This window comes from Heterodontus francisci, unplaced genomic scaffold (assembly GCF_036365525.1).
Source record: "Heterodontus francisci isolate sHetFra1 unplaced genomic scaffold, sHetFra1.hap1 HAP1_SCAFFOLD_323, whole genome shotgun sequence".
In the NCBI taxonomy this organism is placed as follows: domain Eukaryota; kingdom Metazoa; phylum Chordata; class Chondrichthyes; order Heterodontiformes; family Heterodontidae; genus Heterodontus; species Heterodontus francisci.
The window spans coordinates 221610-244620 of record NW_027141078.1 but is presented as its reverse complement, the minus strand read 5'-3'; the positions used below and the strand labels follow the sequence as shown (position 1 = coordinate 244620).

The 23011-nt window shown below is 55.7% G+C and overlaps 1 protein-coding gene, 2 non-coding genes and 1 pseudogene across 3 annotated transcripts in view; 3 read left to right on the top strand and 1 right to left on the bottom strand.

Annotated features, from left to right (window-relative positions):
* The first annotated feature begins 424 nt into the window (after positions 1–424).
* Positions 425–23011, top strand: part of ncapd2 (non-SMC condensin I complex, subunit D2) — a 26072-nt gene continuing 3485 nt past the window's right edge. Inside the window, exons 1-15 of the mRNA XM_068026520.1 lie at positions 425–1555; positions 6494–6569; positions 6866–6924; positions 7701–7882; positions 7999–8138; positions 8284–8411; positions 8561–8684; positions 10134–10281; positions 10405–10602; positions 10702–10836; positions 15387–15474; positions 15691–15871; positions 16375–16511; positions 22581–22799; positions 22882–23006. Of these exons, the coding sequence (XP_067882621.1) occupies positions 1294–1555; positions 6494–6569; positions 6866–6924; positions 7701–7882; positions 7999–8138; positions 8284–8411; positions 8561–8684; positions 10134–10281; positions 10405–10602; positions 10702–10836; positions 15387–15474; positions 15691–15871; positions 16375–16511; positions 22581–22799; positions 22882–23006 (2202 nt within the window). The 5' untranslated portion in view covers positions 425–1293. The remainder of the gene's footprint in view (positions 1556–6493; positions 6570–6865; positions 6925–7700; positions 7883–7998; positions 8139–8283; positions 8412–8560; positions 8685–10133; positions 10282–10404; positions 10603–10701; positions 10837–15386; positions 15475–15690; positions 15872–16374; positions 16512–22580; positions 22800–22881; positions 23007–23011) is intronic.
* On the top strand, positions 7103–7431 carry LOC137361969 (small nucleolar RNA U85). Its single transcript, XR_010972360.1, has one exon. It is a non-coding gene; the product is annotated as a small nucleolar RNA U85 (small nucleolar RNA).
* On the top strand, positions 15946–16266 carry LOC137361970 (small nucleolar RNA U85). The gene has a single exon (XR_010972361.1). It is a non-coding gene; the product is annotated as a small nucleolar RNA U85 (small nucleolar RNA).
* Positions 20318–22203, bottom strand: LOC137361964 (splicing regulatory glutamine/lysine-rich protein 1 pseudogene; annotated as a pseudogene).

Sequence of the window (23011 nt, the reverse complement as noted above, 5' to 3'; positions counted from 1 at the left end):
GATGACATAAGCGACCAGTGACTTCACAATTCAATATCTCAGAGCTAATGACATCAGGGACCAGTGACATCAGAACCAATGACATCAGGAACCAGTGACATCAGAACCAATGACATCAGGAACCAGTGACATCAGGGACCAGTGACAGCACAATTCAGTGACATCAGGAACCGGTGACATCAGGGACCAGCGACAGCACAATTCAGTGACCCCAGGAACCAGTGACATCAGGGACCAGTGACATCAGAACCAGTGACATCAGCAATCGATGCCGTCAGAAGGAGCCCAGGAACCAATGAGGTCACGCCGGCAGCCGGCCGCGGAAATGCGCAGGCGCCGCCTGCCCGCCATCTTAAGCCAGTGTTCCGGGACCGTTGCCGGAAGGGGCGGGGCCCCCGTCGGACGAAGCTGCGGCCCAGCCGGAAATGACATCAGTCCCGCTCCCGGTCACCCACCAGCGGCAGCCCGCGCGGGGCTGAAACCGCCCGCTCACTCAAAGCTCTCAGCCGATTGGCTGCGGAGCGGAGGCCGGCATGTCAGCCCACACCCGGCCACCCCGCGATTGGAAGCGACCGTTTCGAAAGCGGGGTGGGCTCCGATTGGCCGGAGCGGGAGGGTGACGAGGAGGAGACGCGGTGATTGGCCGACCCGAGTGCGGCAACGGCAGCGGATTGGCAGGAGATGGTCGGCGGGCGGCGGTTGGAGGAGAATGAAAGGCCGGCGGCGGTGATTGGAGGAGAATGAACAGCGGTCGGCGATTGGAGGACAATGAAAGGTGGGCGGCGATGATTGGAGGAGAATGAAAAGCGGTCGGCGATTGGAGAAGAATGAAAGGCGGGCGGCGATTGGAGGAGAATGAAAAGCGGTCGGCGATTGGAGGAAAATGAAAGGCGGGCGGCGATGATTGGAGGAGAATGAAAACCGGTCGGCGATTGGAGGACAATGAAAGGCGGGCGGCGATGATTGGAGGAGAATGAACAGCGGTCGGCGATTGGAGGACAATGAAAGGCGGGCGGCGATGATTGGAGGAGAATGAACAGCGGTCGGCGATTGGAGGACAATGAAAGGCGGGCGGCGATTGGAGGAAAATGAAAGGCGGGCGTCGGCGATTGGTGGAGAATGAACAGTGGTCGGCGATTGGAGAAGAATGAAAGGCGGGCGGCGATTGGAGGAAAATGAAAGGCGGGCGTCGGCGATTGGTGGAGAATGAAAGGCGGGCGGCGATTGGAGGAAAATGAAAGGCGGGCGTCGGCGATTGGTGGAGAATGAAAGGCGGGCGGCGATTGGAGGAAAATGAAAGGCGGGCGTCGGCGATTGGTGGAGAATGAAAGGCGGGCGGCGGTTGGAGAGAGAGAGGCGACCGTTATGATTCAAACCGGGAAGCGGGAAAGGCGGTCGGGAGCGGGCGGGCGAGCGAGCAAGGACGCCAGCACCGGGATGGCCTTCGAGTTCGTGATTCCCCGGGCCCGGGCCGACCTGCTGAGGAGCGGGAGGGAGAGGCAGTACGTGGTGGAGGAGGTGCTGCCCCTCCGACAGCTGCCCGATCAGATCCAGGGTACGGAGTGTACCCGGGGGACGGAGAGAGAGAGAGTGGGGAATGGAGAGGCCCGGGGACGGAGAGAGAGAGAGTGGGGAATGGAGAGGCCCGGGGACGGAGAGAGAGAGTGGGGAATGGAGAGGCCCGGGGACGGAGAGAGAGAGTGGGGAATGGAGAGGCCCGGGGACGGAGAGAGAGAGAGAGAGTGGGGAATGGAGAGGCCCGGGGACGGAGAGAGAGAGAGAGTGGGGAATGGAGAGGCCCGGGGACGGAGAGAGAGAGAGTGGGGGATGGAGAGGCCCGGGGACGGAGAGAGAGAGAGAGTGGGGAATGGAGAGGCCCGGGGACGGAGAGAGAGAGAGTGGGGAATGGAGAGGCCCGGGGACGGAGAGAGAGAGTGGGGAATGGAGAGGCCCGGGGACGGAGAGAGAGAGAGAGAGAGTGGGGAATGGAGAGGCCCGGGGAGGGAGAGAGAGAGAGAGAGAGTGGGGAATGGAGAGGCCCGGGGAGGGAGAGAGAGAGAGAGAGAGAGTGGGGGATGGAGAGGCCCGGGGATGGAGAGAGAGAGAGTGGGGAATGGAGAGGCCCGGGGATGGAGAGAGAGAGAGTGGGGAATGGAGAGGCCCGGGGACGGAGAGAGAGAGAGTGGGGGATGGAGAGGCCCGGGGACGGAGAGAGAGAGAGAGTGGGGGATGGAGAGGCCCGGGGAGGGAGGACACAGAGTGTACCCGGGGGAGAGAGAGAGAGAGTGGGGGATGGAGAGGCCCGGGGATGGAGAGAGAGAGTGGGGGATGGAGAGGCCCGGGGACGGAGAGAGAGAGTGGGGGATGGAGAGGCCCGGGGACGGAGAGAGAGAGTGGGGAATGGAGAGGCCTGGGGACGGAGAGAGAGAGTGGGGAATGGAGAGGCCCGGGGACGGAGAGAGAGAGTGGGGAATGGAGAGGCCCGGGGACGGAGAGAGAGAGAGTGGGGAATGGAGAGGCCCGGGGACGGAGAGAGAGAGTGGGGAATGGAGAGGCCCGGGGACGGAGAGAGAGAGAGTGGGGAATGGAGAGGCCCGGGGACGGAGAGAGAGAGAGAGAGTGGGGAATGGAGAGGCCCGGGGACGGAGAGAGAGAGAGAGAGTGGGGGATGGAGAGGCCCGGGGACGGAGAGAGAGAGAGAGTGGGGGATGGAGAGGCCCGGGGACGGAGAGAGAGAGAGAGTGGGGGATGGAGAGGCCCGGGGACGGAGAGAGAGAGTGGGGGATGGAGAGGCCCGGGGACGGAGAGAGAGAGAGAGTGGGGAATGGAGAGGCCCGGGGACGGAGAGAGAGAGAGTGGGGAATGGAGAGGCCCGGGGACGGAGAGAGAGAGTGGGGAATGGAGAGGCCCGGGGACGGAGAGAGAGAGTGGGGAATGGAGAGGCCCGGGGACGGAGAGAGAGAGAGTGGGGAATGGAGAGGCCCGGGGACGGAGAGAGAGAGAGAGTGGGGAATGGAGAGGCCCGGGGACGGAGAGAGAGAGAGTGGGGAATGGAGAGGCCCGGGGACGGAGAGAGAGAGAGAGTGGGGGATGGAGAGGCCCGGGGACGGAGAGAGAGAGAGTGGGGGATGGAGAGAGAGAGAGTGGGGGATGGAGAGGCCCGGGGACGGAGAGAGAGAGAGTGGGGGATGGAGAGGCCCGGGGACGGAGAGAGAGAGAGTGGGGGATGGAGAGGCCCGGGGACGGAGAGAGAGAGAGTGGGGGATGGAGAGGCCCGGGGACGGAGAGAGAGAGAGTGGGGGATGGAGAGGCCCGGGGACGGAGAGAGAGAGAGTGGGGGATGGAGAGGCCCGGGGACGGAGAGAGAGAGAGTGGGGGATGGAGAGGCCCGGGGACGGAGAGAGAGAGAGTGGGGGATGGAGAGGCCCGGGGACGGAGAGAGAGAGTGGGGAATGGAGAGGCCCGGGGACGGAGAGAGAGAGTGGGGGATGGAGAGGCCCGGGGACGGAGAGAGAGAGAGAGAGTGGGGGATGGAGAGGCCCGGGGACGGAGAGAGAGAGTGGGGGATGGAGAGGCCCGGGGACGGAGAGAGAGAGTGGGGGATGGAGAGGCCCGGGGACGGAGAGAGAGAGTGGGGGATGGAGAGGCCCGGGGACGGAGAGAGAGAGTGGGGGATGGAGAGGCCCGGGGACGGAGAGAGAGAGTGGGGGATGGAGAGGCCCGGGGACGGAGAGAGAGAGAGAGTGGGGAATGGAGTGGCCCGGGGACGGAGAGAGAGAGTGGGGAATGGAGAGGCCCGGGGACGGAGAGAGAGAGAGTGGGGAATGGAGAGGCCCGGGGACGGAGAGAGAGAGAGAGTGGGGGATGGAGAGAGAGAGAGTGGGGGATGGAGAGGCCCGGGGACGGAGAGAGAGAGAGTGGGGGATGGAGAGGCCCGGGGACGGAGAGAGAGAGAGTGGGGGATGGAGAGGCCCGGGGACGGAGAGAGAGAGAGTGGGGGATGGAGAGGCCCGGGGACGGAGGACACAGAGTGTACCCGGGGTAGAGAGAGAGTGGGGGATGGAGAGGCCCGGGGACGGAGAGAGAGAGTGGGGAATGGAGAGGCCCGGGGACGGAGAGAGAGAGAGTGGGGGATGGAGAGGCCCGGGGACGGAGAGAGAGAGTGGGGAATGGAGAGGCCCGGGGACGGAGAGAGAGAGAGAGAGTGGGGGATGGAGAGGCCCGGGGACGGAGAGAGAGAGTGGGGAATGGAGAGGCCCGGGGACGGAGAGAGAGAGAGAGAGTGGGGGATGGAGAGGCCCGGGGACGGAGAGAGAGAGTGGGGGATGGAGAGGCCCGGGGACGGAGAGAGAGTGGGGAATGGAGAGGCCCGGGGACGGAGAGAGAGAGAGTGGGGGATGGAGAGGCCTGGGGATGGAGAGAGAGAGTGGGGGATGGAGAGGCCCGGGGACGGAGGACACAGAGTGTACCCGGGGTAGAGAGAGAGTGGGGGATGGAGAGGCCCGGGGACGGAGGACACAGAGTGTACCCGGGGTAGAGAGAGAGTGGGGGATGGAGAGGCCCGGGGACGGAGGACACAGAGTGTACCCGGGGGAGAGAGAGAGAGAGAGTGGGGGAATGGAGAGGCCCGGGGACGGAGAGAGAGAGAGTGGGGAATGGAGAGGCCCGGGGACGGAGAGAGAGAGAGAGAGAGAGAGTGGGGGATGGAGAGGCCCGGGGACGGAGAGAGAGAGTGGGGAATGGAGAGGCCCGGGGACGGAGAGAGAGAGAGAGAGTGGGGGATGGAGAGGCCCGGGGACGGAGAGAGAGAGTGGGGAATGGAGAGGCCCGGGGACGCAGAGAGAGAGAGTGGGGGGATGGAGAGGCCCGGGGATGGAGAGAGAGAGTGGGGCTGGAGAGGCCCGGGGACGGAGGACACAGAGTGTACCCGGGGTAGAGAGAGAGTGGGGGATGGAGAGGCCCGGGGACGGAGGACACAGAGTGTACCCGGGGGACGGAGAGAGAGAGTGGGGAATGGAGAGGCCCGGGGACGGAGGACACAGAGTGTACCCGGGGTAGAGAGAGAGTGGGGGAATGGAGAGGCCCGGGGACGGAGAGAGAGAGAGTGTGGGGGATGGAGAGGCCCGGGGACGGAGAGAGAGTGGGGGAATGGAGAGGCCCGGGGACGGAGAGAGAGAGTGGGGGACGGAGGACACAGAGTGTACCCGGGGTAGAGAGAGAGTGGGGGATGGAGAGGCCCGGGGACGGAGGACACAGAGTGTACCCGGGGGAGAGAGAGAGAGAGAGAGAGAGAGAGAGAGTGGGGGAATGGAGAGGCCCGGGGACGGAGAGAGAGAGAGAGTGGGGGACGGAGAGGCCCGGGGACGGAGGACACAGAGTGTACCCGGGGGAGAGAGAGAGAGAGTGGGGGATGGAGAGGCCCGGGGAGGGAGGACACAGAGTGTACCTGGGGGAGAGAGAGTGGGGGACGGAGAGTGTACCCGAGGGAGGGAGGGAGAGAGAGAGAGAGTGGGGGATGGAGAGGCCCGGGGAGGGAGGACACAGTGTACCTGGGGGAGAGAGAGTGGGGGACGGAGAGTCCTGGGGAGGGAGGACACAGAGTGTACCCGGGGGAGAGAGAGAGAGAGAGTGGGGGATGGAGAGTCCTGGGGAGGGAGGACACAGAGTGTACCCGGGGGAGAGAGAGTGGGGGATGGAGAGTGTACCCGAGGGAGGGAGGGAGGGAGAGAGAGAGAGAGTGGGGGACGGAGAGTGTACCCGAGGGAGAGAGAGAGAGAGAGTGGGGGACGGAGAGTCCTGGGGAGGGAGGACACAGAGTGTACCCAGGGGAGAGAGAGTGGGGGACGGAGAGTGTACCCGAGGGAGGGAGGGAGGGAGAGAGAGAGTGGGGGACGGAGAGTCCTGGGGAGGGAGGACACAGAGTGTACCCGGGGGAGAGAGAGTGGGGGACGGAGAGTCCTGGGGAGGGAGGACACAGAGTGTACCCGGGGGAGAGAGAGTGGGGGACGGAGAGTCCTGGGGAGGGAGGACACAGAGTGTACCCGGGGTAGAGAGAGAGAGAGAGAGAGTGGGGGACGGAGAGTGTACCTGGGGGAGAGAGAGAGAGTGGGGGACGGAGAGTCCTGGGGAGGGAGGACACAGAGTGTACCCGGGGGAGAGAGAGTGGGGGACGGAGAGTCCTGGGGAGGGAGGACACAGAGTGTACCCGGGGTAGAGAGAGAGAGAGAGAGAGTGGGGGACGGAGAGTCCTGGGGAGGGAGGACACAGAGTGTACCCAGGGGAGAGAGAGTGGGGGACGGAGAGTGTACCCGAGGGAGGGAGGGAGAGAGAGAGAGAGAGAGAGTGGGGGACGGAGAGCCCTGGGGAGGGAGAGAGAGAGAGTGGGGGACGGAGTGTCTTGGGGAGGGAGGGGTGGAGTGTACTGTGGGGGACAGGAGGAGTTTTTAGGGTTTATCAGAGTCAATTGAAATGCGTGTGTGTTTCAATCCCTCAGCTTTTCAGTCGGCTTTCCGGAGCAGAGGGCCCTTGGCGGTGCTCGAGCATTTTGACTCGCTGTATAGTGTCCTGAGGTGAGTATCTTCCTCAACGCCCCCCACTACGCCCGGGGCTCTTTCCAGGACTGCTGTTCCCTTCCTTCCCTCTCTCTCTCTCTCCTCACTCAAGGATTCTCCCGTTGCTCCTGTCCTGTCTTCCCCTCCCTCCCTTCCCCGCCCGGTCTTGGGGCTTGTAAATGGTCACTGGAGGGTTCAAGTGATGTGTGGGAGGAAATTTTTTTTTTTGTTGCACCCTTCGCCCCGGAGCCATCCCGGCTATTCGGCTGCTCAAGACCTCATCTTCTCTCTGGTTTTCTTTCTCCCCGCTGCAGTCAGTTCAAAGATGTGGATCCCGGATTGCAGGAAAAGACGCTGGACCTCGTGGTGAAAGGTGAGCGGACGAGGGAGGGACGGAGGGAGTGGGTGGCGGAGGGAAGGGGAGAGGTCGTGGAGACACCCAACCCTTCCTCCTCCTGGGGTTAACCGAGCTGCCCTCACTGGTCAGCGGGAGGTTCCCAAGCACACTCTGTGAGGGCGGGCTACAGACTCCCCCCTTCTGACTGACTGGGGCCGCGTGATGACACCAAGGCGAATGTGACCTCCTGCGGCGGGGGCTGACCGACCCGACCTCTGACCTTTTTTTTTAAATTTGTTTCTCACACGGTCCGTAATCTTGGCGTGCGCGGTCAAGTCCCACGCGCCCGCTGTAAGGCCGGACCCACAGAAAACTCGTGCCTCGCGCTCTGTCGCGGCCGCAGGGCGGAGAGCCTGAGGCCCTGCTCGCGCCTTGCGCGAGGTACGGACAGGGGGGGGTGGGGTCACAGGTTAAAGGTCGTGTCAGCCAGCCCTGCTATCGCCCCGAGAGAATGATCGCAAATCTTTGGTAATCTGATTGGCCACTGAGACAGGGACAATACCAGGACGGGTACAATACAGAGCTCCCTCTACATTACCCTGACAGTGTAAACCCCCTACCCCACTTTATACCCAGTGTCAGCATCGAGCACTCCCAGGACGGGTACAATACAGAGCTCCCTCTACATTACCCTGACAGTGTAAACCCCCTACCCCCACTTTATACCCAGTGTCAGCATCGAGCACTCCCAGGACGGGTACAGTACAGAGCTGCCTCTGCGTGACTTCCTGTGTTCTGCTTTGTGCCCCCAGCCGTCTCCCGACACTCCAGTGACCTCCCGGGGGTCCTGGCTGACACGACGCTGACCCCATCAGACCACCTGGAACACCTGAACACACTGAAGATGAATTGCTACTTGCTCACACAGTTCATCGAGGCCTTTGAGGACTTGAACTACAGACAGGAGCTGGCAAACATGGGGCCCACTGGCAAGGTGATGGTGACGACAAGACAGGCTCTCTCTGTGTCTCTCTCTCTTTGTCTGTCTGTCTGTCTCTCTCGCTCTGCCTCGCTGTCTCACACGCCTGTCCTGTCCTCCCTCTGTCGCAGGTGCGCAAACTGAAGCTCAAGTCCTGGGAGTTTGACTGGGAGACGGACCGGATGGCGGCCGTGCAGGTCCTGGGCCAGCTGCTGCAGGTGGACGTTTGCAGGCTCTGGAGCATCGGGCAGGTGGAGGAGGAGTTCAGCCGGTCAGTGACCCGCCAGGGTTGTTTTGGGGGGTGGGGGGGGGGGAGAAGAGTGCGGGCGAGCCTTGCGAAAGTCGCTGACCTTTTGCTGACCCTGTTTCTCTTTCTGCTTTCTCTCCCACCGCCTGACCGACCACTCTGGTTCCAGCCTCATCACCTGTTGTTGCTACCACATCCTGGAGAATTCCAGCATCGGACATGCGAAGAACAAGTCTACACGCGAGGCTGTGGCCCATCTCTTGGCCATGATGATCAAACGTTACAACCACATGCTGGGTGGGTTTGCATGTGGGCGCGGGAGGCCATCGGAGTGCGATGGTGGTGGGGGGGTGGAGTTGGGTTATTCAGAGGGGGCTGCCTCCCAGCCAGCCCGGTGCACATACTGACTGACGTCTCCCTTCTCTCTGTTAAATCGGCGCCTGCAGGGGCCACGCTTGACGTCATCCAGCTGCTGCAGCACAGTGAGCAGCTGGCCCCGGTCCTGGTGCACGTGGTCACCATCTGGGCCACCGAGTATGGGCTGAAGTCCATCGTGGGGGAGATCATGAGGTGAGTTCAGCCCCTGCTCAGTCGAGGGGTCCGGGGGCGTGGTGCGGGGCGCATGGGGGTTTAATAATGGAGTAGCAGATACCCGGGAGTGAGTTACAGACTGGAATCGAATCGAGGGGTTCGGGGGAGTTTCTATATAGAATAACAGATACCCGGGAGTGAGTTACAGACTGGAATCTAATCGAGGGGTTCGGGTTAGTTTATATATAGAATAACAGATACCCGGGAGTGAGTTACAGACTGGAATCTAATCGAGGGGTTCGGGGGGGTTTATATATAGGATAACAGATACCCGGGAGTGAGTTACAGACTGGAATCTAATCGAGGGGTTCGGGGGGGTTTATATATAGAATAACAGATACCCGGGAGTGAGTTACAGACTGGAATCTAATCGAGGGGTTCGGGTTAGTTTATATATAGAATAACAGATACCCGGGAGTGAGTTACAGACTGGAATCTAATCGAGGGGTTCGGGGGGTTTATATATAGAATAACAGATACCCGGGAGTGAGTTACAGACTGGAATCTAATCGAGGGGTTCGGGTTAGTTTATATATAGAATAACAGATAGCCGGGAGTGAGTTACAGACTGGAATCTAATCGAGGGGTTCGGGGGGGTTTATATATAGAACAACAGATACCAGGGAGTGAGTAACAGACTGGAATCTAATCGAGGGGTTCGGGGTGGTTTATATATAGAATAACAGATACCCGGGAGTGAGTTACAGACTGGAATCTAATCGAGGGGTTCGGGTTAGTTTATATATAGAATAACAGATAGCCGGGAGTGAGTTACAGACTGGAATCTAATCGAGGGGTTCGGGGTGGTTTATATATAGAATAACAGATACCCGGGAGTGAGTTACAGACTGGAATCTAATCGAGGGGTTCGGGGGGGTTTATATATAGAATAACAGATACCCGGGAGTGAGTTACAGACTGGAATCTAATCGAGGGGTTCGGGGGGGGGTTTATATATAGAATAACAGATACCCGGGACTGAGTTACAGACTGGAATCTAATCGAGGGGTTCGGGGTGGTTTATATATAGAATAACAGATACCCGGGAGTGAGTTACAGACTGGAATCTAATCGAGGGTTTCGGGCTGGTTTATATATAGAATAACAGATACCCGGGAGTGAGTTACAGACTGGAATCTAATCGAGGGGTTCGGTGGGGTTTATATATAGAATAACAGATACCCGGGAGTGAGTTACAGACTGGAATCTAATCGAGAGTATCGGAGGGGCTCTGCTTATATGTCGAATACCCGGGATCCTGCTGTGCGTACATTACACATGAGCAATGAGGCACTTTTGGACGTTTTGACGTGCTGATAATCGCAGGACAAACGCGCGTCATTCAGTAGCAGAATTGACCGTTGGTGTTCTGCTTTGTTTCCCCCCCACCCCCCCTCCCAAGCTCGGTCTTATTTTGCTCTTTTGCAGGGAAATTGGGCGGAACGGAGCCGGGGAGCCCGGCCGCGAGTCCTCCGGGGCACGGTCCTTCGCCGCGTTCCTGGCGGAACTGGCCGAGAGGATTCCCGAGGTCATGATTCCAAACATCAGCCTGATCGTGGACTTGCTGAACGGCGAGGTGAGCGGGCGGGCAATCTGGATTGCGGTGGGGGGGGGGGGGGCGAAGGGAATAGTGGCCGAGAGCCGCTCCGCCTCGCCCTTTGACCTCACCCTCTGTCCTCTCTCTTCCCTCCCCCTCCAGAGTTACGCCCTGCGCAACGCGGTGCTGTCCGCCATGGGCCAGATGGTGACCCGGGTGCTGAGCGGGCCCCAGCTGGACGGGCCGGCGCGCGAGACCCGCGACCGCTTCCTGGACGCGTTGCAGCTTCACCTCCACGACGTCCACGCTTTCGTCCGCAGCCGCGCTCTCCAGGTCCTGACGCACGTCGTCCAGGAGAAGGTAATCCGGCGGGAAGGGGTCCGCGTGCGACCAGCCTGAAGCGTCGAGGTAACGACAATTGTTTTTTTTATCTTCCCCCGCCCCTTATTCTGCTTTCAGGCTCTCCCTCTGAAACGCTTCCAGGCGGTGGTCACCCTGGCAACGGGCAGACTCTGCGACAAGTCAGTCAATGTCTGCAAGTATGCCATCCAACTGCTGGGGGCCATTTTGGCCAACAACCCCTTCACGTGGAAGGTAACTGGGAGTGGGGAGGGCAGTGGGTACATGTTCCACACTGACTCTCACTGGGGTACGGGTCCCACACACACTGACTCTCACTGGGGTACGGGGTCCACACACACACTGACTCTCACTGGGGTACGGGTCCCACACACACACTGACTCTCACTGGGGTACGGGTCCCACACACACTGACTCTCACTGGGGTACGGGGTCCACACACACACTGACTCTCACTGGGGTACGGGTCCCACACACACACTGACTCTCACTGGGGTACGGGTCCCACACACACTGACTCTCACTGGGGTACGGGGTCCCACACACACACTGACTCTCACTGGGGTACGGGTCCCACACACACACTGACTCTCACTGGGGTACGGGTCCCACACACACTGACTCTCACTGGGGTACGGGGTCCCACACACACACTGACTCTCACTGGGGTACGGGTCCCACACACACTGACTCTCACTGGGGTACGGGTCCCACACACACTGACTCTCACTGGGGTATGTGTCCCACACACACTGACTCTCACTGGGGTACGGGGTCCCACACACACACACACTGACTCTCACTGGGGTGCGGGTCCCACACACACACACACTGACTCTCACTGGGGTATGTGTCCCACACACACTGACTCTCACTGGGGTATGTGTCCCACACACACTGACTCTCACTGGGGTACGGGTCCCACACACACACTGACTCTCACTGGGGTATGTGTCCCACACACACTGACTCTCACTGGGGTACGGGGTCCCACACACACACACACTGACTCTCACTGGGGTATGTGTCCCACACACACTGACTCTCACTGGGGTATGTGTCCCACACACACTGACTCTCACTGGGGTACGGGTCCCACACACACACACACTGACTCTCACTGGGGTACGGGATCCCATACACACACCGACTCTCACTGGGGTACGGGTCCCACACACACACTGACTCTCACTGGGGTATGTGTCCCACACACACTGACTCTCACTGGGGTACGGGTCCCACACACACACTGACTCTCACTGGGGTATGTGTCCCACACACACTGACTCTCACTGGGGTACAGGATCCCATACACACACCGACTCTCACTGGGGTACGGGTCCCACACACACGCACACTGACTCACACTGGGGTGCGGGTCCCACACACACACCGACTCTCACTGGGGTACGGGGTCCCACACACACACACTGACTCACACTGGGGTGCGGGGTCCACACACACACACACTGACTCTCACTGGGGTACGGGCTCCACACACACACTGACTCTCACTGGGGTACGGGCTCCACACACACACACTGACTCTCACTGGGGTACGGGTCCCACACACACACTGACTCTCACTGGGGTACGGGTCCCACACACACTGACTCTCACTGGGGTACGGGGTCCCACACACACACTGACTCTCACTGGGGTACGGGTCCCACACACACTGACTCTCACTGGGGTACGAGTCCCACACACACACACACTGACTCTCACTTGGGTACGAGTCCCACACGCGCACACTGACTCTCACTGGGGTACGGGGTCCACACACACTGACTCTCACTGGGGTACGAGTCCCACACACACACTGACTCTCACTGGGGTACGGGGTCCACACACACACACACTGACTCTCACTGGGGTACGGGGTCCACACACACACACACACTGACTCTCACTGGGGTACGAGTCCCACACACACACTGACTCTCACTGGGGTACGGGGTCCACACACACACACACACTGACTCTCACTGGGGTACGAGTCCCACACACACACTGACTCTCACTGGGGTACGGGGTCCACACACACACACACACACTGACTCTCACTGGGGTACGGGGTCCACACACACACACACTGACTCTCACTGGGGTACGGGGTCCACACACACACACACACTGACTCTCACTGGGGTACGGGGTCCACACACACACACACACACACACACACACACTGACTCTCACTGGGGTACGGGGTCCACACACACACACACACTGACTCTCACTGGGGTACGGGGTCCACACACACACACACACTGACTCTCACTGGGGTACGGGGTCCACACACACACACACACTGACTCTCACTGGGGTACGGGGTCCACACACACACACACACTGACTCTCACTGGGGTACGGGGTCCACACACACACACACACTGACTCTCACTGGGGTACGGGGTCCACACACACACACACACTGACTCTCACTGGGGTACGGGGTCCACACACACACACACACTGACTCTCACTGGGGTACGGGGTCCACACACACACACACACTGACTCTCACTGGGGTACGGGGTCCACACACACACACACACCGACTCTCACTGGGGTACGGGGTCCACCCACACACACACACACACACACACACACACACACACACACACACACACACACCGACTCTCACTGGGGTACGGGGTCCACACACACACACACACTGACTCTCTCTGGGGTACGAGTCCCACATGCGCACACTGACTCTCACTGGGGTACGGGGTCCACATGCGCACACACACTGACTCTCACTGGGGTACGGGGTCCACACACACACACACACACTGACTCTCACTGGGGTACGGGGTCCACACACACACACACACCGACTCTCACTGGGGTACGGGGTCCACCCACACACACACACACACACACACACACACACACCGACTCTCACTGGGGTACGGGGTCCACACACACACACACACTGACTCTCACTGGGGTACGGGGTCCACACACACACACACTGACTCTCTCTGGGGTACGAGTCCCACATGCGCACACTGACTCTCACTGGGGTACGGGGTCCACATGCGCACACTGACTCTCACTGGGGTACGGGGTCCACACACACACACACACACACACACACTGACTCTCACTGGGGTACGAGTCCCACACACACACACACACACACACACACACACACACACTGACTCTCACTGGGGTACGAGTCCCACATGCGCACACTGACTCTCACTGGGGTACGGGGTCCACACACACACACACACTGACTCTCACTGGGGTACGGGGTTCACACACACACACACACTGACTCTCACTGGGGTACGGGGTCCACACACACACACACACTGACTCTCACTGGGGTACGGGGTCCACACACACACACACACACCGACTCTCACTGGGGTACTGGGTCCACACACACACACACACTGACTCTCACTGGGGTACGGGGTCCACACACACACACACTGACTCTCTCTGGGGTACGAGTCCCACATGCGCACACTGACTCTCACTGGGGTACGGGGTCCACATGCGCACACTGACTCTCACTGGGGTACGGGGTCCACACACACACACACACACACACACACTGACTCACTGGGGTACGAGTCCCACACACACACACACACACACACACACTGACTCTCACTGGGGTGCGAGTCCCACATGCGCACACTGACTCTCACTGGGGTACGGGGTTCACACACACACACACACACTGACTCTCACTGGGGTACGGGGTCCACACACACACACACACACTGACTCTCACTGGGGTACGAGTCCCACACACACACACACTGACTCTCACTGGGGTACGAGTCCCACACACACACACACTGACTCTCACTGGGGTACGAGTCCCACACACACACACACTGACTCTCACTGGGGTACGAGTCCCACATGCGCACACTGACTCTCACTGGGGTACGGGGTTCACACACACACACACACACTGACTCTCACTGGGGTACGGGGTCCACACACACACACACACACTGACTCTCACTGGGGTACGAGTCCCACACACACACACACTGACTCTCACTGGGGTACGAGTCCCACACACACACACACTGACTCTCACTGGGGTACGAGTCCCACACACACACTGACTCTCACTGGGGTACGAGTCCCACATGCGCACACTGACTCTCACTGGGGTACGGGGTTCACACACACACACACACTGACTCTCACTGGGGTACGAGTCCCACACACACACACACACTGACTCTCACTGGGGTACGAGTCCCACACACACACTGACTCTCACTGGGGTACGGGGTCCACACACACACACACACAGTGACTCTCACTGGGGTACGAGTCCCACATGCGCACACTGTCTCTCACTGGGGTACGGGGTTCCACACACACACACACACACACTGACTCTCACTGGGGTACGGGGTCCACACACACACACACACACACACTGACTCTCACTGGGGTACGAGTCCCACACACACACACACTGACTCTCACTGGTGTACGAGTCCCACACACACACACACACTGACTCTCACTGGGGTACGGGGTCCACACACACACACACACACACACACACACTGACTCTCACTGGGGTACGAGTCCCACACACACACTGACTCTCACTGGGGTACGGGGTCCACACACACACACACACACACACACTGACTCTCACTGGGGTACGGGGTCCACACACACACACACTGACTCTCACTGGGGTACGAGTCCCACATGCGCACACTGACTCTCTCTCTGCAGTACCTCCGAGGTTGAACTGGTTTCTCGTTTCATCCCCATTTCAGCTCAGCATTGCCGAACTAAATTCTGCGTATGAGAAAGAGCTGCTGAAGTTGTCCCAACTGAGGGAAAAACAGCAGGGACAGATTCCAGGTGAGCGCGACCGTGTCCCGCGTAAACTTCCCTCCCGCCACCATTCCCCTCCGCCCGCCCTCAATCAGCTGAGCCTCGAACCCTGGAAAACCGGTCCGACGCTCCCGCGGAATTCCCTCCGCGACCCCAGTGGCAACGTTCGGACGTCACTCATTGACTGAAGCACCTCAAAATATCTTGAGCAATTGAACTAGTCTCTCTCCTTTTTGCCCCCAGCCCTGCTGTTGGAGCCAGGCGAAGAATGGGCTGCCATGCAGCCGGAGGTCCTGTCGACAATACACGACGAGCTGGAGGGGGAGGAGGCGTCGGAGTCGGAGAGAGAGGCCATCGCGCCTGGTGACACTGCCTCCACCGTCTGCTGCCGCGTCCACCATCTTCTGAAGGGGGCCAAGTACAAGTAAGGAGGGGGCGGGGAGGAGAGGCCGTTGGACTGACCCTGTCCTCACTCGTACAAAATGGTTTCTGACCGGGGCCACGTGATGAGAGCAAGGCGAATGTGATCTCGTGGCGGCTGGGGCGGGGTTGTTGCCCTTTGACCTCTTCCCGCGGTCTGGAATCTTGGCGTGCGCGTCCAAGCCCCGCGCGCTCGCTGTAAGGCTGGACCGACAGTAAACCCGTGCCTCGCGCTCTGTCACGGCCGCAGGGGCAGAGCCTGAGGCCCTGCTGGCGACGTGTGAGGTGCGGACAGAGGTGTTTGGTGGGGGGGGGAAGAGGTCAAAGGTCGTGTCCACAACCCTGCTGTCGCTCCATGAGAATGATGGCACAGGGCACATCAGTGGTGATCTGATGGCACCGGAGGTGGGTGAGCGAGCGTCTTCGGCGTTCTCTCTATCTATCTATCTCTCTCTCAGTGTCCGATACTGCAGTAACTCTCCACAACGTCCATTGCCCCTCTTCCAGGCGTGCGGTCCAACTGACGCTGGACGCCAGGGAGCGATATCCGGATACAGCCCCGTTCGCAGTGGAGGATCTGGATGAGAGCGGAGAGAGTCCTCGTGTTGCCCGCCTGCTGAGGACTATGGCTGCCTGCTTTGAAGGTGAGCAAGGGGTGGGGGGGGGGGGTGGGTGGGCGGGGTTACAAGGTGGTTAAGGTTGACTGGTCAGTACTGAGAGAGCACCGCAGTGTCGGAGGGTCAGTACTGAGGGAGCACCGCAGTGTCGGAGGAACAGGCCGTACAACCCCCGAGAGCATGTTCTGCCGATGGCATCGCGGCTGGTTTCCACAAACGTACGAATTAGGAGCAGGAGTTAGGCCACTCGGCCCCTCGAGCCTGCTCCGCCATTCGATAAGTTCATGGCTGAACGGATTACTCCACATTTCCTCCTACCCCCGATAACCTTCCAACATTCCCCCCCCTCCTTTGCTTATCGAGAATCTATCTACCTCTGCCTTCAAAATATTCAAAGACTCTGCTTCCACCACCTTTGGAGGAAGAGAATTCCAAAGACTCACGACCCTCTGAGAGAAAAAATTTCTCCTCATCTCTGTCTTAAATGGGCAACCCCTTATTTTTTAACAGTGACCCCTAGTTCGAGATTCTCCCACAAGGGGAAACATCCTTTCCACATCCACCCTCTCAAGACCCCTCAGGATCTTATATATTTCAATCAAGTCGCCTCTTAGTCTTCGAAACTCCAGCAGATACAAGCCTAGCCTGTCCAACCTTTCCTCGTAAGACAGCCCGCCCATTCCAGGGATTAGTCGAGTAAACCTTCTCTGAACTGCCTCCCAACACATTTACATCCTTCCTTAAATAAGGAGACCAGTATACACAGTACTCCAGATGTGGTCTCACCAATGTCCTGTATAACTGAAGCATAACCTCCCTACTTTTATATTCAATTCCTCGCGATAATCGATAACGTTCTATTAGCTTTCTTAATTAAGTGCTGTACCTGAATACCAACCTTTTGCGATTCATGCACCAGGACACCCAGTTCCCTCTGCATCTCAGAGCTCTGCAATCTCTCACCATTTAGATAACATGCTTTTTTATTCTTCCTGCCAAAGTGGACAATTTCCCACTTTCCCACATTATACTCCATTTGCTAGGTCTTTGCCCACTCATTTAACGTATCTATATCCCTGTGTGGCCTCCTTATGTCCTCTTCACAAGTTACTTTCCGACCTATCTTTGTGTCATCAGCAAATTTAGCAACCATACCTTCAGTCCCTGAGGCACACCACTAGTTACATCATGCCAACCAGAAAATGACCCATTTATGCCTACTCTCTGTTTCCTGTTAGCTAGCCAATCTTCTATCCATGTCCCCTACACCATGAGCTTTTATTTTCTGCTATAACCTTTGATGTGGCACCTTATCAAATGCCTTCTGAAAATCTAAGTACAGTACATCCACCGGTTCCCCTTTATCCACAGCACATGTAACTCCCTCAAAGAACTCCAATAAATTGGTTAAACATGATTTCCCTTTCACAAAACAATGCTGATTCTGCCTGATTACCTTGAATTTTTCTAAATGCCCTGCTTTAACATCTTTAATAATAGCTTCTAACATTTTCCCTCAGACAGATGTTGAGCTAACTGGCCTGTAGTTTCCTGCTTTCTGTCTCCCTCCGTTTTTCAATAAAGGAGTTACATTCGCTATTTTCCAATCTAACGGAACCTTCCCCGAATCTAGGGCATTTTGGAAAATTAAAACTAACGCATCAACTATCTCACTAGCCTTTTCTTTTAACACTCTAGGATGAAGTCCATCAGGACCCGGGGACTTGTCAGCCCGCAGCTCCAACAATTTGTTCAGTACCACTTCCCTGGTGATTGTAATTTTCTTGAGTTCCTCCCTCCCTTCCATTTCCTGACTTGCAGCTAATACTGGGATGTTACTTGTATCCTCAATAGGGAAGACCGATGCAAAATATCTGTTCAATTCATCTACCATCTCCTTATTATCCATTATTAATTCCCCGGACTCCCTTTCTATCGGATCAACACTCACTTTGTTAACTTTTCTTTTTTAAATATAAGAACTAGGAGCAGGAGTAGGCAATTCAGCCCCTCGACCCTGCTCTGACATTCAATACGATCATGGCTGATCTCATCTCGGCCTCAACTCCACTTTCCTGCCCATTCTCCACAACCCTTCGACCCATTTCTAGTTAAAATTCTCTCTATCTCCTCAAATTTACCCCATGTCCTGGCATCCACCGCACTCGGGGGTAGTGAATTCCACAGACTCACGACCCTCTGAGAGAAGTAATTTCTCCTCATCTCTGTTTTCAATCTGCTACCCCTTATCCTAAAACTATGACCTCTCGTTCTAGATTGCCCCACAAGGGGAAACATCCTCTCTATGTCTCTTTCGTCAATCCCCTTAATCATTTTGTATACCTCAATTAGATCTCTCATTCTTCTAAACTCCAAAAAGGCCTAAACTGTTCAATCTCTCTTCATAAGTCAAGCCCCCCCCCATCTCTGGAAACAATCTAGTGAACCTCCGCTGAACTGCCTCCAATGCAGCTACATCCTTTCTCAAGTGAAACTCTTCCTATCTGTCTTTATATTTCTAGCTAGCTTTCTCTCGTACTCTAATTCTACCTTCCTTATCAATCTTTTAGTCATTCTTTGCTGTTTTTTTATATTCTGTCCAATCTTCTGACCTGCCTCCCACCTTTGTGCAATTATAGGCTTTTTCTTTAAGTTTGATACTATCTTTAACTGTTTTAGTTAACCACAGATGGCGGGTCCCACCCTTGGGATTTTTCTTTCTCATTGAAATGTATCTATTTTGTCTATTCTGAAAAATCCCCTAAATGTCTGCCACTGCATCTCTATTGACCTATCCCTTAACCTGATTTGCCAGTTCACTTTAGCTACCTCTGCTTTCATGCACTCATAATTGCCCTTTATTTAAGTTTAAAATACTCGTCTTGGACCCACTCTTTTTTTTTCTCTCCCTCAAGCCGAATGTGAAATTCAATCATATTATGATCGCTGCTATCTAGGGGGTGCCTTCACTATGAGGTCATTAATTAATCCTATCTCGTTGCACGATACCAGGTCTCGTGCAGCCTGCTCTCTGGTTGGCTCCAGAATGCATTGCTCCAAGAAATCATCCCGAAAACCAGCTAGGAGAGAGGGAGGGGCTGTGGTGGGGATGGGCAGGGGGCTGCGGTCCCTTGGGTTACTGGTCGCTGACTGGTTAATCTGTGACCGTCCATCTTTAATAAATTTCTTTCTTCTTTTTCTTTCTTTCTCTTTCTTTCTTTCTCTTTCTTTTTTTTCTTTCTCTTTTCTTTCTCCTTTCTCTTTTCTTTCCTTCTTTCTCTCTCCTTTCCTTCTTTCTCGCCTTTCTTTCTCGCCTTTCTTTCTCGCCTTTCTTTCTCGCCTTTCTTTCTCGCCTTTCTTTCTCGCCTTTCTTTCTCGCCTTTCTTTCTCGCCTTTCTTTCTTTCTCTTTTCTTCCTCTCTCTTTCTCTTTTTTTCTCTTTCTCCTTTCTTTCTTTCTCTTTCTTTTTTTCTTTCTCTTTTCTTTCTCCTTTCTCTTTTCTTTCCTTCTTTCTCTCTCCTTTCCTTCTTTCTCTTCTTTCTTTCTCGCCTTTCTTTCTCGCCTTTCTTTCTCGCCTTTCTTTCTCGCCTTTCTTTCTCGCCTTTCTTTCTCGCCTTTCTTTCTCGCCTTTCTTTCTCGCCTTTCTTTCTCGCCTTTCTTTCTTTCTCTTTTCTTCCTCTCTCTTTTCTTTCTTTCTCTTTCTCTTCTTTTTTTCTCTTTCTTCTTTCTTTCTCCTTTCTTTCTTTCTCTCCTTTGTTTCTCTTCTCTCTCTTTCTCTCTTTTCTTTCGCTTTTCTTTCTTTCTCTCTTTTTCTTTCTCTCTTTCTTTTCTCTTTTTCTCTTTCTCTCTTTCTTTTTCTCTTTCTCTCTTCTTTTTCTCTTTCTCTCTTTCTTTTTCTCTTTCTCTCTTTCTTTTTCTCTTTCTCTCTTTCTTTCTCTCTTTCTTTCTTTCTCTCTTTCTCTCTTTCTCTCTTTCTCTCTCCTTTCTTTCTCTCTCCTTTCTTTCTCTCTCCTTTCTTTCTCTCTCCTTTCTTTCTCTCTCCTTTCTTTCTCTCTCCTTTCTTTCTCTCTCCTTTCTTCCTCTCTCCTTTCTTCCTCTCTCCTTTCTTCCTCTCTCCTTTCTTCCTCTCTCCTTTCTTCCTCTCTCCTTTCTTCCTCTCTCCTTTCTTCCTCTCTCCTTTCTTCCTCTCTCCTTTCTTCCTCTCTCCTTTCTTCCTCTCTCCTTTCTTCCTCTCTCCTTTCTTCCTCTCTCCTTTCTTCCTCTCTCCTTTCTTCCTCTCTCCTTTCTTCCTCTCTCCTTTCTTCCTCTCTCCTTTCTTCCTCTCTCCTTTCTTCCTCTCTCCTTTCTTCCTCTCTCCTTTCTTCCTCTCTCCTTTCTTCCTCTCTCCTTTCTTCCTCTCTCCTTTCTTCCTCTCTCCTTTCTTCCTCTCTCCTTTCTTCCTCTCTCCTTTCTTCCTCTCTCCTTTCTTCCTCTCTCCTTTCTTCCTCTCTCCTTTCTTCCTCTCTCCTTTCTTCCTCTCTCCTTTCTTCCTCTCTCCTTTCTTCCTCTCTCCTTTCTTCCTCTCTCCTTTCTTCCTCTCTCCTTTCTTCCTCTCTCCTTTCTTCCTCTCTCCTTTCTTCCTCTCTCCTTTCTTCCTCTCTCCTTTCTTCCTCTCTCCTTTCTTCCTCTCTCCTTTCTTCCTCTCTCCTTTCTTCCTCTCTCCTTTCTTCCTCTCTCCTTTCTTCCTCTCTCCTTTCTTCCTCTCTCCTTTCTTCCTCTCTCCTTTCTTCCTCTCTCCTTTCTTCCTCTCTCCTTTCTTCCTCTCTCCTTTCTTCCTCTCTCCTTTCTTCCTCTCTCCTTTCTTCCTCTCTCCTTTCTTATCTCTCCTTTCTTCCTCTCTCCTTTCTTCCTCTCCTTTCTTCCTCTCTCCTTTCTTCCTCTCTCCTTTCTTCCTCTCTCCTTTCTTCCTCTCTCCTTTCTTCCTCTCTCCTTTCTTCCTCTCTCCTTTCTTCCTCTCTCCTTTCTTCCTCTCTCCTTTCTTCCTCTCTCCTTTCTTCCTCTCTCCTTTCTTCCTCTCTCCTTTCTTCCTCTCTCCTTTCTTCCTCTCTCCTTTCTTCCTCTCTCCTTTCTTCCTCTCTCCTTTCTTCCTCTCTCCTTTCTTCCTCTCTCCTTTCTTCCTCTCTCCTTTCTTCCTCTCTCCTTTCTTCCTCTCTCCTTTCTTCCTCTCTCCTTTCTTCCTCTCTCCTTTCTTCCTCTCTCCTTTCTTCCTCTCTCCTTTCTTCCTCTCTCCTTTCTTCCTCTCTCCTTTCTTCCTCTCTCCTTTCTTCCTCTCTCCTTTCTTCCTCTCTCCTTTCTTCCTCTCTCCTTTCTTCCTCTCTCCTTTCTTCCTCTCTCCTTTCTTCCTCTCTCCTTTCTTCCTCTCTCCTTTCTTCCTCTCTCCTTTCTTCCTCTCTCCTTTCTTCCTCTCTCCTTTCTTCCTCTCTCCTTTCTTCCTCTCTCCTTTCTTCCTCTCTCCTTTCTTCCTCTCTCCTTTCTTCCTCTCTCCTTTCTTCCTCTCTCCTTTCTTCCTCTCTCCTTTCTTCCTCTCTCCTTTCTTCCTCTCTCCTTTCTTCCTCTCTCCTTTCTTTCTCTCTCCTTTCTTCCTCTCTTTTTTTCTCTCCTTTGTTTCTTTTTGTTTCTCTTCTCTCTCTTTCTCTCTTTTCTTTCGCTTTTCTTTCTTCCTCTCTTTCTTTTTCTCTTTCTCTCTTTCTTTTTCTCTTTCTCTCTTTCTTTTTCTCTTTCTCTCTTTCTCTCTTTCTTTTTCTCTTTCTCTCTTTCTCTCTCCTTTCTTTCTCTCTTTCTCTCTCCTTTCTTTCTCTCTTTCTCTCTCCTTTCTTTCTTTCTCTTTCTCTTCTTTTTTTCTCTCCTTTGTTTCTTTTTGTTTCTCTTCTCTCTCTTTCTCTCTTTTCTTTCGCTTTTCTTTCTTCCTCTCTTTCTTTTTCTCTTTCTCTCTTTCTTTTTCTCTTTCTCTCTTTCTTTTTCTCTTTCTCTTTCTCTCTTTCTCTCTCCTTTCTTTCTCTCTTTCTCTCTCCTTTCTTTCTCTCTGTCTCTCTTTCTCACACTGTTGCTGGACTCACAGATACAGAGGAGGCGGGGGCGGAACTGCAGGCGCCGAGAGAGCAGCCGGACGAGGGCGTCCCGCAGCCTTCCGGGCCGGACGAGGGTGTCCCGCAACCCTCCGAGCTGGACAAGCAGGAAGTCCTGGTGCAGTACCTGAGAGAGGGCCTGACGTTCACCGGGAAAATCGAGGGCGCCATCGAGATCGTTGTCAAATTCCTGAGCTCCAAAAATCCCTCCGGTACGTCGAGCAGTTGTCGGGGGGGGGGGTGGGAGCGGGTGTCGAGGAGACTGAACTTTACTGTCCGACTGTTCTTTCCCAGTGGTACAGGAGGCTATCCAATTCTTTCTGACCATTTCCGAGTTCGGGATCTCCCAGGCGCTGGTGGGAATGCGCGAGATGCTGCCGCTAGTCTGGTCCAAGGAGGCTGGCGTTAAGGAGGCAGTAATCGA